Here is a 13,459-nt window from a genome sequence, read left to right as displayed (position 1 = left end):
CCAGGGGAATGAAGACAAAATGGAGATGTTTCAGGGGTCTTTTATATCCTCTGCCATGTGCACGGAATTTCACTGTCCCAAACAAAGACCACAGCACCAGTTTGTGGAAAGTTACTGGCCCAAGATGGAGTCCAGGGTCACATGAGCATATCACATGTCCTTACCAGTTGGTCAGAATCAAATCTAAAAACATCTTTCCACCTACTTACTTCCTCCACTTTCTGAAACAAAATATTGTCAACAATACATTCCAAGAATTTACTGGAAATTTTGAGTTTTGCTGTTACTTTTCCAGCAGATGTCTGGGTACTTAAAGGCCCCATTATTACCAGGTCTTGTAGTTTTCATATTTCTGGCTTTTTGTTCTACAAATGCCTCCTCTCCACCTCTACCTAATTTGGTGGTACACAGTAGACCCCTACCAAGATGCCACCCCTATTTTTTACCCCTTTTATCTTTACCCAGGGACTGTCAGATGAAAATGTTTGGACATAATCTGAAAAAAGAAAACCCTGATATCTTTGGGGTTTAGCCAAACTTTCAATGTTTACCAGGCATGAATTCAAAAGCCAGCTCACTGTACCAGCCCATAACACTAGCAACTGATCATTACAAGATGTTCTTCAAAGCACTTGACATTTAACTGGAAGGAGTTTTACCTGTTTTTTATTATAAAATAAAAGCTTGCTAAACAATATCACAGGAAGAGGGTTTCATGTTAAATTTATTATACTCAGGAATATGAGAGAGGCTTTGATCACTGTCAAGAAAGCTGATAAAACTTTCAGTTCAACAAAGAATAGCTGATCTACCGAGGACCTGAACCTTTGGGGAGAATTTCAGTTTAAATGAATAGACAGGATCTATACTAGGGATTGGCAACCTTTGGTAAGCGGCCGGTCAGGGATATCCGCTGGCAGGCCAGGACAGTTTGTTTACTTTCAGCGTCTGCAGGTTCGGCCAATCGCAGCTCCCACTGGCCGCGGTTCACCATTCCAGGCCAATGGGGGCTGTGGGAAATGGCAGCCAGCACATCCCTCGGAACCGCAGCCAGTGGGAGCTGCAATCGGCCAATCCTGTGGACGCTGTAGGTAAACAAACAGTCCCAGCCCGCCAGCGGACCATCACACATGCCAAAGGTTGCTGATTCCTGATCTATACAATAAATAGGTGTTTCTAGGTGACCAGAATATCTGTGTACTTATTTATGAGCCAACATACACTCGCTCAGAGGTTCCTATCTTTGGAGGCCCAAGTCTGAAACTGTTGGCCTACGATTATTTGTGCTTGAGCAATACTATTGAGAGTTATAAAAATCATTAAAAGTGTGAGATGCTTTTTCTTAAAACTAGCAATATTGTAACACCATCACATACATATTTTATTTTCAGGCTGTGTGTAAGAAGATGCACAGTAACTATCCTGAGCAAAGTCAAAGCTGTACTTGGTGCAGGAGCCAGGGTGGTGAAGGGAAAGGTGGTGCTAAGCCCCAAACCACGCTGCGGTCTGCTCTACGCTATGCTAGCTGGAGCAGTCACCTAAGGACCATTGCATTGGCTGTGGATTGCCAGAATGCAGTGTAGAATGACTCCATTCCCTCCATCCAGGAAAGACCAATGTGCCAGGGGTTTGATTGAGTGGGGTAGAGGAGGCTATACAGCTTTACACCACCCCCAGACTTCCCCTCCATCGGAGTCTCTTCGGCTGCCATAGTAGGAAAGCTCTCTACCCTATTTGTGACCTTAGAACGGTGCAAAGGGGCACAGGATCTGGCGGGCTGTTTTTCCTAACAGCTTAGCCTATATTTAAATGCTCCATTTGCTGCTGGTGGTTGTGCAGCTCTCTCCCCTGAGATATGTGCAGTATGTATCAATGTAACAACACATTCTGAACAGAGATAACTTCACATGCCTCAATTAGTTAGCATTTGTGAAGTGCTTCAGAAAGGAAAAGTGCCAAATAACTGCTAAGCAGCAGTATTATCCTCACATGCCAACTCCAGGAATAGCCTCAAATTCCACCACAATTGCTTACGCGGAGCACAGGTTCTCTCTGAAGCATTTCAGGGATATTTCATTACCAGCACTGCTCATTTAGTTACAATTGTCAGCCCCATTTCTCTTCTCGTTTAGAATAATTGCACTGACTGCTTGTGTTGGTGTCATGTTTCCAACTCGTTCCAGTTAAGCTTAATGTTTAAAAATGTTTCACTTCACTTTAAGTAACAATATGTTGCAGCACATAAACAGGGATCATTTTATGAGCCTGCTGGTTTGGCAACACCTCCCATCCCCCACACACACCGTGATCCCCAAATGGGAACACATACATTCTTGTAATTCTATAAGGAGTTAGAGCAGGGATCTCAAACTCAAATCACCACGAGTTGAGCTCCAGTACAGATGCCTCACTGTTTAACTTAGGCACCCAAATCTGAAAACATTTGTTTAGGGGCCTGCCTGAGCTTTTGAGATGCTGAACGCACATACCCAAATCACACAGGGCCTGATCCAAAGACCACTGAAGTCAATGGGTTTTGAATGAGGTCCTAGTGGTCTGATTAACAAAAGGAGCTAAGCCAGGGGTTCTCAAACTAGGGGTCGGGACCCCCCAGGGGGTCACAAGGTTATTACATGGGGGGTCGCGAGCTGCCAGCCTCCACCCCAAACCCCGCTTTTCCTCCAGTATATAATGGTGTAAAATATATAAAAATGTGTTTTTCATTTATAAGGGGAGGGTTGCACTCAGAGGCTTGCTACGTGAAAGGGGTCACCACTACAAACATTTGAGAACCACTGAGCTAAGCACATGTCGTTTCCATTGGCCTAGGGAGCGCTCAGCAGCTTTGAAAAATCAGGCTACAGGGGCACTGGAAAGCCACTAGCACTCTCTCCAATATTAGTTTATTCAACTTGCATCATCACCCACAGGTACGTTTGGTGAGCTCACTAACGCATCCAACTCTCTCTCAATTTGGGTTTTTAAATACCATGAATTTTATAAGGCACTCTAGTGGCTAACTTTTTATTAAAGATAAACAGAATTGTTAACTACTGCTTTTCTTCTTCTATTCTGTATGAGATCTTATACCATGTTCCTCAGTGTAGCGTCTGAGCGCCTTCCAGTAGTGCATTAAGCAATATAACGAATATTGGTCACACAATTTGTTCTGTCATCCTCTCCCCAGGGGGAGAAGCATGTGCAGTGGAGTGCTCTGGTTTGGTTTAGTTTGGTTTACACACACACACAGAGCAATGTGTTTAGATTAGAGAAGGCAGGTCAAGAAGGCCTAGCACTTGGAGTAGAAGGTGGTGAGATTTGTGATGGTCCTTAGTATTTGTGGGAGTTCATTCCACAGTCTTGAACCAGTACCTGAGAAGGTTCTGTCTCCTGCACAAAACAAGTTTCAGAGTAACAGCCGTGTTAGTCTGTATTCGCAAAAAGAAAAGGAGTACTTGTGGTTAGTCTCTAAGGTGCCACAAGTACTCCTTTTCTTTTTGAACAAAACAAGATTTACTCTTATGGTAGAAAGTTGCATTGTGCCAAGGGAGTGACGTTGTCAACCGTAGTCTTCATCCCAGAGCTTTCGTTGATATTTTTTTTTTTAAAGGTAACCTGGGTCCAAGCCAGTTGAGCACTTCTGAGATAAGGACCAACACTTTGAACCTGATTCCATATTCTAAGGGCAGCCAGCATATGGAACAGAAAATGGGTCTGGTGTGGCTTAGAAGATGTGCCACGGTGTTCTGTACCAGCTGGAGTGTAAGTGCTGAAAGCTTTCTGTCCAAGTAGGTTACACTGCTGTAGTCCAGCCAAGAGGTGACAAAGGAATGAATAACTGAGGCCAGGTCATCATTTGCCAGGAAGGGATGGGATGTTTGTGTCCCATGCTGTGTGATTTTATTAGTGATGGTGGTGGTGAAGAAATGCACCTTGCACGAAGAACACAAAGTGGCATGGTGTGTCCATGCCCTGGACCTCTAAGGGCAATCTTTTCCATATCGTGGCCTCACACCATTGAGACCTCTAAAAATATTATTTGAGACCTTGAACTTGATTCTGTAGGGAGCTAGTGTGACAAGCAGAGGATGGGTCCAATGTGCTCAGGGTAGCCTATGTTTCTAAGGAGATGTGCTGCTGGATTCTGTCCTAAGAGCTGATGGCTTCAGTGGCTCACTAGATCACACCACTGCAGTCCAGCTGGTAGGTAACACACATGCATTCTTGAGGCTAAATTATCTGCCAAGATGGGATACAGTCTCCTAGAGAGTCATAGATGAATGCATTGCCTGTGGCTGACACTTGACACTGTCACAGAGCATGCTGAACGGTATGGCCCACTGGTCAGACCTGGCATGGCAGTTGTCATATTAATTATGCAAGGAGTCAGACTACAGCTTTGCATTGGCTCCTGATAAATGCCGCCACTCCCCACCCCCCCAAAAAACAGAATGCTTCATCATAATGCTTCTCTTGGTTTCTCAGATGTTGGCCTTCAATTCTAGAAGTCAAGGGACTAATTGTGAATTAATTCAATCATTTGCCCTGATTCATTTCTTTCACGTTCACTGTGTTTTAAAAATACATCAGAGTCAGAATTCCAGTATTATCAAGGCATCTGCTAACCTTTCCTATGAACTTTGTTTTCCCCTCAGTCACTCAGAGAGTTATTTATACTGTGCGTATGCCAGTATCAGGGGTTTTTTTAAGTATGGAAATCCACCAAATAGGTCTTAAAACAGTTCAAGAATAAAGGTGCAGAAGGATTGCTTCTGACAGAACCAGACAAATCAATTAATTGATCTCTAGCAGACAGGGATAATTTTATTTCCTAGTCTATTAAAGATGATCAGAATTGGCTAGCTAATTTTACAAGAGAAATATCTGTCACCAGTCATTAAGCAGCACATGATGGAGAGAACTCAGATGGAGAAACTAAAAACTGCTTTTCCTTCTAGAAATTGCATTACTTATTACCCATTACTCAGCCTTTAGAATTCCAGCATCAAACATCAGCATTAGTCTCTTGTTTCAACAAAAAGCGTTTTTCTCCCCACAATAATATTTTCTACAAATCAACAATTGACCATTCATGTCTATAAATACTGACACTTACACTGGTGCCTTTGAGTAAGAGAACATTAGTATTAATTGCACATATCTCTCCAAGAAAAAAACAACTTGAAACATGTAACCTATTGATGACTGGTCCCCAGTACACAGGCCTGGAAAACACAAAGAATTCTGATTGTTTTCTATTTAAACATTCTTGATCATCCAGGCCACTTAACATAGTTTTGAATGTTAACTATTTATTTAGGGAACAGACAATTTCAACGAATTAATGGAATTTGATTATTAACAAATGCCTTTGGGCTTTTGTGGGGAAGGCCTACCAGAAATCTCTTGTTTTGTCCTTTGGAAATTATTTTTATTTATTTAAGCTGTTGTTTCTAAAGCACTCACTGTTGGCCTAACTCTGCTCACATTGAAGTCAATGACTTTCAGAGGAGAGTTGGACCAACACTCAGCCCTTTAGAAAACCATAAGAACAAAAGAACGGCCATACTGGGCCAGACAAATGGTTCATCTAGCCCAGTATCCTATCTTCTAACAGCGACCAGTGCCAGATGCTTCAGCGGGAAAGAACAGAACATGGCAATTATGGAGTGATCCATCTCCTGTCATCCAGTCTGAGCTTCTGGACATGGATAGTTTAGGGATGCCCAGAGCATGGGGCTGTATCCCTGAACATCTTGGCTAATGCCCATTGATGGATCTAACCTCCATGAATTTATCTGAGTCTTTTCTGATCCCACTCATACTTTTGGCCTTCATAGGATGCCTTGGCAACAAGTTCCAGAGATTGATTATGTCTTGTGTGAGCAAGTACTTCTTTATGTTTGTTTTAAACCTGCTGCCTATTAATATCATTGGGTGACCATGGGTTCTTGTGTTATGTGAAGGAGTAAACAATACTTCCTTATTCACTTTCTCCACACCACTCATGGTGTAATAGACCTCTCTCATATCCTCCCCTTAGTCATCTCTTTTCTAAAATGAAAATTCCCAGTCTTTTTAATCTCTCCTCACATGAAAGTTGTTCCATACCCCTAATCATTTTTCTTCCCTTCTCTGTAACCTTTCCAATTCCAATACATCTTTTTTGAGATGTGGTGACCACAACTGCACTCAGTATTAAAAGTGTGGGCGTACCATGGATTTATTTAGTGGCATTATATTTTCTGTCTTATTCCCTATCCCTTGCCTGATGGTTCCTAACATTCTGTTAGCTTTTTTCACTGCCACTGCATATGAATCAGATGTTTTCAGAAAACTATCCACAATGACTCCAATATCTCTTTCTTGAATGGTAACAGCTAATTTAGACTCCATTATTTTGTATTCATAGTTGGGATTATATTTTCCAGTGTGCATTAGTTTGCACTTAACATTGACTTTCATTTGCCATTTTGTTGCCCAGTCGTCCAGTTTAGTGAGATCCCTTTGTAACTCTTTGCGATCAGCTTTTGACTTAACTAGCTTGAGAATTTTTTTTTGGCTGCAAACCTTGCCATCTCCCTCTTCACTCTCTTGTCCACATTATTTATTAATACATTAGCACCTCAGAGTTATGAATGCCTCAGGAACGGAGGTAGTTCATAACTCTGAAATGTTTGGAACTGTGAACAAAACATTATGGTTGTTCTTTCAAAAGTTTACAGCTGAACATTGATTAAATACAGCTTTGATATTTTACTATGGAGAAGAAAAATGCTTCTTTTAACCATCTTAATTTAAATGAAACAATCACAGAAACTGTTTCCTTACCTTGTAAAATCTTTTTTTTTACTTTATTTTTAGTAGTTTACATTTAACACAGTCCTGTACTATATTTGCCCCCCCACACACACTTTTTTTGGGGGGGGCTCTGCAGCTGCCTCATTGTGTACTTCTGGTTCTAAATGAGGTGTGTGGTTTACTGGTCAGTTTGTAACTCTTGTGTTCATAAATCTGAGGTTCTACTGTATGTTGAATGGAACTGGTACCAGTACAGATCCATGGGGGACCCTGCTATCTACCTCTCTCCATTGTGAAAACTGACCATTTATTCTTATCCTTTGTTTCCTATCTTTTAACCAGCTATTGATCCATGAGAGGACCTTCCTCTTACCCCAGGACTGCTTATTTTGCTTAAGAGCCTTTGGTGTGGGACTTTGTCAAGGGCTTTCTGAAAGTCCACATACACTGTATCAACTGGGATTGCCCGTGCCCATGTTTGTGGACCCACTCAAAGAATTTTAATAGATTGGTGAGGCAAAAGTCGTGTTGACTTTTCCATAATATATGGTGTCCACCTACATATCTGATAATTCTGTTCTTTGCTATAGTTTCAACCAATTTACCTGGTATTGAAGTTAGTGTTACTGGCCTGTAATTGCCAGGATTGCCTCTTGATCCTTTTTAAAAAATAAATAGGCATAACATTATCTACCCTCCAGTCATCTGGTACAGAGGCTGATTTAAGTGATAGGTTACATACCACAGTCAGTAGTTCTGCAATTTCATATTTGCGTTCCTTCAGAACTCTTAGGTGAATACAATCTGGTCCTGGTGACTTATTACTTTTTAATTTATGAAGTTGTTCCCAGACGTCCTCTATGACACCTCAATCTGGGACAGCACCTCAGGTACTTCACCCAAAAAGAATGGCTGTGGGAAACTCCCTCACATCTTCTGTGGTGAAGACTGATGCAGAGAAGCTAAATGAATTCTTTGCATGAGCTCTGTGTTCCTTGAGTAACCCTTTAGCACCTTGATTGTCCAGTGGCCCCATGGATTGTTTGGCTCAATTCCTGCTACTGATGTATTTAATTTTTTTTCTGTTTGCTTTTCTGTCTTCTGATAGTTGTTCTTGAAGTTCTTTTTTGGCCTGCCTAATTATACTTTTATACTTGACTTGCTAGAGTTTATGGTCCTTTCACTTTTCCTCACTAGGGTTTGACTTCCAGTTTTCAAATGATGTATTTTTGCCTCTAACTGCCTCTTTTACTCTGCTGTTTAACTATGGTGGGTTGTTTTTGTTTTGTTTTTTGTTTTTTTTGGTCTTCTGTTTTTTTCCTTCAAGGTATAAATTTAGTCTGAGCCTCTATTATGGTGTTTTTAAATAGTTTCTATGTAGCTTGCATGCATTTCTCTCTTGTGCCTATTCTTTTTAATTTCCATTTAACTAGCTTCTTCATTCTGTGTGGTTCCCCTTTTTGAAGATAAATACTACTGTGGTGGATTTCTTTGGTGTTTTCCCCACTACAACTATGTTAAATTTAATTACATTATGGTCTCTATTACCTGGTGGTTCAGCTATATTCACCTCACCTATCTTGTGCTCCACTTAGGACTAAATCAAGGATTACCACTCCCCTTGGGAGTTCCAGGTCTAGCTGCTCTACGAAGCAGTCATTAATGGTGTCTAGAAATTTATCTCTGCATAATATCCTGAGGCAATATGTACTGAGCCAACAGAGGGATAGCTGAAATCCCTCATTCGTGGGTTTTCTGTCTTCGTAGCGTCTCTAAACTTTGAGCATTTTACAATCATTGTCACCATACTGGTCAGACGGTGAGTAGTACATTCCTACTGTTATATTCTTAGTATTCAAGCATGGAATTTCTATCCATAGAGATTCTATGGTACAGTTTGATTTAATAAAGATTTTTCCTATATTTGACTGTATGCTTTCTTTCGCATATAGTGCTACTCCCTCACTAGCATGACTGCTCTGTCATTCCTATATATTTTGTACCCCAGAATTACCATGTCCCATTGATTATCATCATTCCACCAGGTTGCTGTGATGCCTATTATATCACCATTATCTAATGCCAGGCATTCAAGCTCACCTATCTTAGTATTTAGATGGCAGACAGAGCTAAAATGTGCAGAACCCAGTAAACTCCTTGAAGATTAAACCATTTTGTGATCAAGTTGAACTAAGTCCCTTGATTAAAAGGCATGTGTGCTCTCTTCCTAATAGTTATATTTGGTATAGTCAAGGCTGTTTTCAAGAATCGGGGCTCTAAACATTGTTCTCTGGGCCATGAATAGGATGAAGAGATGCAGCTGCTCTAAGTTCCATGGAGCTAGGCTGAGGGAACTGGGGTTGTTTAGTCTGCAGAAGAGAAGAGTGAGGGGGGGATTTGATAGAAGCCTTCAACTACCTGAAGGGGGGTTCCAAAGAGGATGGAGCTGGGCTGTTCCCAGTGGTGGCAGATGACAGAACAAGGAGCAATGGTCTCAAGTTGCAGTGGGGGAGGCAGTAGCATAGCTGGGGGGGAGCGGGGCAGCAGCCACTCTCCCACTGAGCACAAGTGACACCCTTTTAATTCTTCAGCAGCATTTCGTGCTGCCGAAGACCCGGCGCAAGTGAAGGACCCGCCGCCGAAGTGCTGCCGAAGACCTGGAGCGCCGCTGGCTGAGTACAAGTGGGTGGCACCTTTTTTTATGTCTGCTCCCCCTGTTCGCTCCACCTGGCTATGCCACTGGGGGATGTCTAGGCTGGATAGTAGGAAACGCTATTTCACTAGGAGGGTGGTAAAGCATTGGGAATGGGTTACCTAGGGAGGTGGTGGAATCTCCATCCTTAGAGGTTTTTAAGGCCCAGCTTGACAAAGCCCTGGCTGGGATGGTTTAGTTGGGGTTGGTCCTGCTTTGAGCAGGGGATTGGACTAGATGACCTTCTGAGGTCCCTTCCAACCCTAATAGTCTAGGATTCTACTCAACTGGTGCCTATCTCGTCCTCATTTCTCAAGAGTGCATAACTTGGCAGAAAAAAAAGTGTATTCTTGGTTCACATTTAAAATAGGTATCTATCCAAGTGTGATTTGTGTTTTAGTTTTAATCAACACCTACTGCTATAGATCATATGGCCTTCATGTTTCCTTGGCCCTTTCAGGGACTTCATGGGAACAATTTTTCATGGGTTCACTGAACATTTCATCATAGTAAGAAAAATTATATTCCATTTTCCAGTGGAGGCAGCTCTGATTAGCTAAACTATCCCACACCTGGAAGAGTTTCACAGTTCAGGTAGCACTATCAGTTACCTGCATAGCCAAGTCATCTGCCATCCACGGACCAAGGGAGGTGCAGCCAGGAAGAGGGCATTTCTGTCAGTATATCAAAACTCACTGACAAAAAATAAATATCCCAGCAGACTCGCAATAGAATAGTCAATTAGCAACGAAGTGCACACTCTCAGAGCTGTCTGAACCTATCCAGTTCCACTGGTATCCTTGAGCAGACCTACAATATAGGTCCCTTGCTCTGATGAAAGAAATCACAGAATACACCTGTGATCTAAGCACAGTCACCATGCAGTCTTTAAACGAGGCTACCACCATTTAGTAGCCACATATTTGTTATGCCTTTACCACCAGGCAAAGGCCAGGGAAAAGTTAAATAAGTTTACTGGAAGTTGCCCTTGTTCTGAAGCACTGATTTTAAAACCACAGTGGTCTTTTAATACATAGGGGTTAATAGCAAATACTCAGTGCTCCAATTCTAAATGTGAATTAGTAGAATCCCATTAAAGCCCATTTTAGGAAAATAGAGCAATTACATTTATGACCCCAAAGTGGGCATTATTTAACATGGAACAGGAAGGAAAAGTCACAGAGCACAACTGTCATTCATGTTGGAAAATCAGAGCTAACCCAGGAGAGTTAAACCAGTCACTGTGCCTAAGCTTAAGCAGCTGGTTAAATCCATTTGATCTAGTTTTATAAACACATTGTTTTAATAATTCAGACAGTCAGACTTTGCAGATAAGTGGAAACAACATGCTTCCAGCTTCCTTGACTGTGAGGAAAGACTAATGTTACCCCCCACCCGCAGATTACATGAAGTATAACTGCATTAGCAGGAAGCAATTTATTTCAGAGTCTACGTCTTTTCCATAAATGGGCATTATCCAATCAGCTAAAAACTAATGGAAGCTCCAAACTCACCCTCTCTGGAAGAGATCCACATTATGGAATTTGTGAAGTTCCACAGAAAACTCGACCGTTCCCTGTACCTCAGACATGATCTTTTCAGGTCATCACCTAAATGACACACAAACAGGTATTTTAAACATGCTGAACAGTTTGCTTAAAAACAAATTCACTTAAGTTACTACACCTTGCTTCAGCACTTTGGGCTTCATCCGTCACCCAGGGAACTCAATGGGAATCTTTATACCAACTTCAATGGACTCTGTTCAGGCTTTTTATTGATAAGAGCCCTATCCAAGTTGTGATTGTGAGTCATAAAAAACAAAGACGGCCTGAGGATGCAGCAATAATGCTAAATTAGGCAATATCATAATCATTGAAATGTACATAGTGTCTTTTCAGCCTAGAACCTCGCAGTGCTTTCCAAGCTCTCACAATATTCCTGGGAGGAAAGAGAGATGTTGTTACACCCATTTTAGAGAATGGAAGGTATCCAGACACAGCACACAACAGCTCTCTAAATGGAGAACTGACTAAAAATTCAGTCTCCAGCCAAAACACCACAGTGGTACAGAGTTCGCTGGCTCCCATCCCCTGTGCCCTCTCCCACCAAGGCACTTATCAAAGACAAGGAAGGGAGGTTTCACAGGGAACAGAACTAACTCCAGAAATAATGAATGGTAGGGATTACCACATAAGCTCTTTGGGGCAGGAAAATTAGTCTGTATCACAGATGTCACAAAAAAGACTGTGACGGGATCCCCAGGGTGCAGCCTGGGACTGTGGGACCGCTGTGCCCCCTTAGCTCTCTTCACCCTGGGTTGTCTCTCACAATGCCTTGCTAGTGACCGGCAGCAAACCCCTCCAGAAGCTGTGATCACTCAACACAACAGCATGTGAGCCCCACATCCAGCTAGATTGCATGAATGCTCCCAAAGCCACTCATGAATCACCCAGAGAAAGGCACCAGCCAAATCCCCCCAGCACCCAGCACTGTGCTTCAAGACATCGTCTTGCATTGCTCAAGCCGAGCAGTGCAGATTTATTAATTGGTTCACCACTTCATCAACGGAAAGCGGGCCTACACCAGCCTTTGCAAACCTGAGCAGATAACCAAACACTTCAGGCAAACTCACTGGTAAAGACAAACAGTTAAACAAATGTATTGACTACAAAGGTTTAAATTTAAGTGATATTAAGTGTTAGGCAAAAAATCAGTGCATTACCAAAAGAAAAGAAAATATAAGCACGCAGTCTAAACTCTCAACCCTATTAGACTGGGCAACCTCTACATTAAGCAGTTTTTCTCACCCCACTGAACATTGCAGTCCTTAATATACAAGTTTGTTCCTTAAACCTGGGCCAATCTCCTCTGTTGGAGTCTTGTCTTCTTCTCAGTATCTTAGTTGCTTGCAGCCTAGGTGGGGGCAGGGTAAGGGCCCAGTATGTTTCCACTCTGTCTGTTTTATACCCTCAGTCCATGTGCTTGGAAAACACAAGTCCAGGCATGTCTGGGTGCATTGCTGAGTCTCCAGGCAAGGTTGGACAATTCCCCTGGAGTGGCGTCATGTAGGTGAGTCATTGCATTATAGCTCCCTTGCTGGGCAATGGTTGTTGATGGGCTGATTGAAACCCTGCCTGGGTGTTGGTTACTTTCCTTGCTGTTGCCTCTGGGGAGCTAATATCTGGCTGATTCCCCAACTTACAGCTTGTTTTAGTGACAACCATACAACACAATTCTCAACTTCATATACATTTATGATATACATATATGGACAGAAAAATTACTTTCAGGAGATCATAACCTTTCACCTGATATCTTATCCAAGGCATGCTTTATATGTATGATCACGATGATTTAAAAATGAGGAATATGGGGGTTCCAGGATGCTCCCCCAAGGTATAGAATGACACAAAGATGGCCAACAGATTGGTTTACTTCACACATACACGCTGCTCTTCTATCTAAGACCACTGTGTAAGTGCAGAGAAGGATGGCTCATGAGCATCAGTCTGAGCATAGATAGCTGTCTACTGTACATAACAGGGGAGGTGGGAAAGTGTGCGTGACATTCTGGTGCCACAGAGTAGTAGCTGGTGCATCGGCAGGCTTTCCATTTAGCACCCAAAGGGGCCAAGGCTGCTGGAACAATTTGTATAGTGGGGGTTGCCGAGAGCCAGTGAACCAAACTGTAAACCCTGTATATGATGAAAACCACTTCAAGCCAGGGGGAACAGCAGCACCCCAAACCCCTAGTTCCAGCACCTATGAGAGGGGCTCATTTGGAATTCTGTCCAGCTTCTGCAATAGGGGAGACTCTCTGTCTTCAGACTCTTATGTTCATTTGTATCGTGCCCAAAGGTGTGCTAAGTGCCTCCCACCCACTCCAATACATCCATGCAAGGCAGGTCAAGATTCTGATGTGATATATTTTTGAATCAGGAGAAAGTATTATACTGTAGCTAT

At 42.4% G+C, this 13,459-nt stretch overlaps 1 protein-coding gene across 2 annotated transcripts in view; it reads right to left on the bottom strand.

Moving 5' to 3' along the window:
• FAM135B (family with sequence similarity 135 member B) overlaps window positions 1-13,459 on the bottom strand; it is a 349,946-nt gene that overhangs the window by 242,632 nt on the left and 93,855 nt on the right. For both annotated transcript variants that reach the window (XR_012157070.1, XM_073330058.1), the window contains exon 2: window positions 11,008-11,103. Coding sequence is in view for 1 of the 2 variants with exons in the window: in XM_073330058.1 (XP_073186159.1) it covers window positions 11,008-11,084 (77 nt within the window). In the remaining variant the exon portion in view is untranslated. The remainder of the gene's footprint in view (window positions 1-11,007; window positions 11,104-13,459) is intronic.

This window comes from Lepidochelys kempii, chromosome 2 (assembly GCF_965140265.1).
Source record: "Lepidochelys kempii isolate rLepKem1 chromosome 2, rLepKem1.hap2, whole genome shotgun sequence".
Classification (NCBI taxonomy): domain Eukaryota; kingdom Metazoa; phylum Chordata; order Testudines; family Cheloniidae; genus Lepidochelys; species Lepidochelys kempii.
Note: the sequence above shows the minus strand (reverse complement) of the source record. Positions and strands in the feature narration are given on the sequence as shown.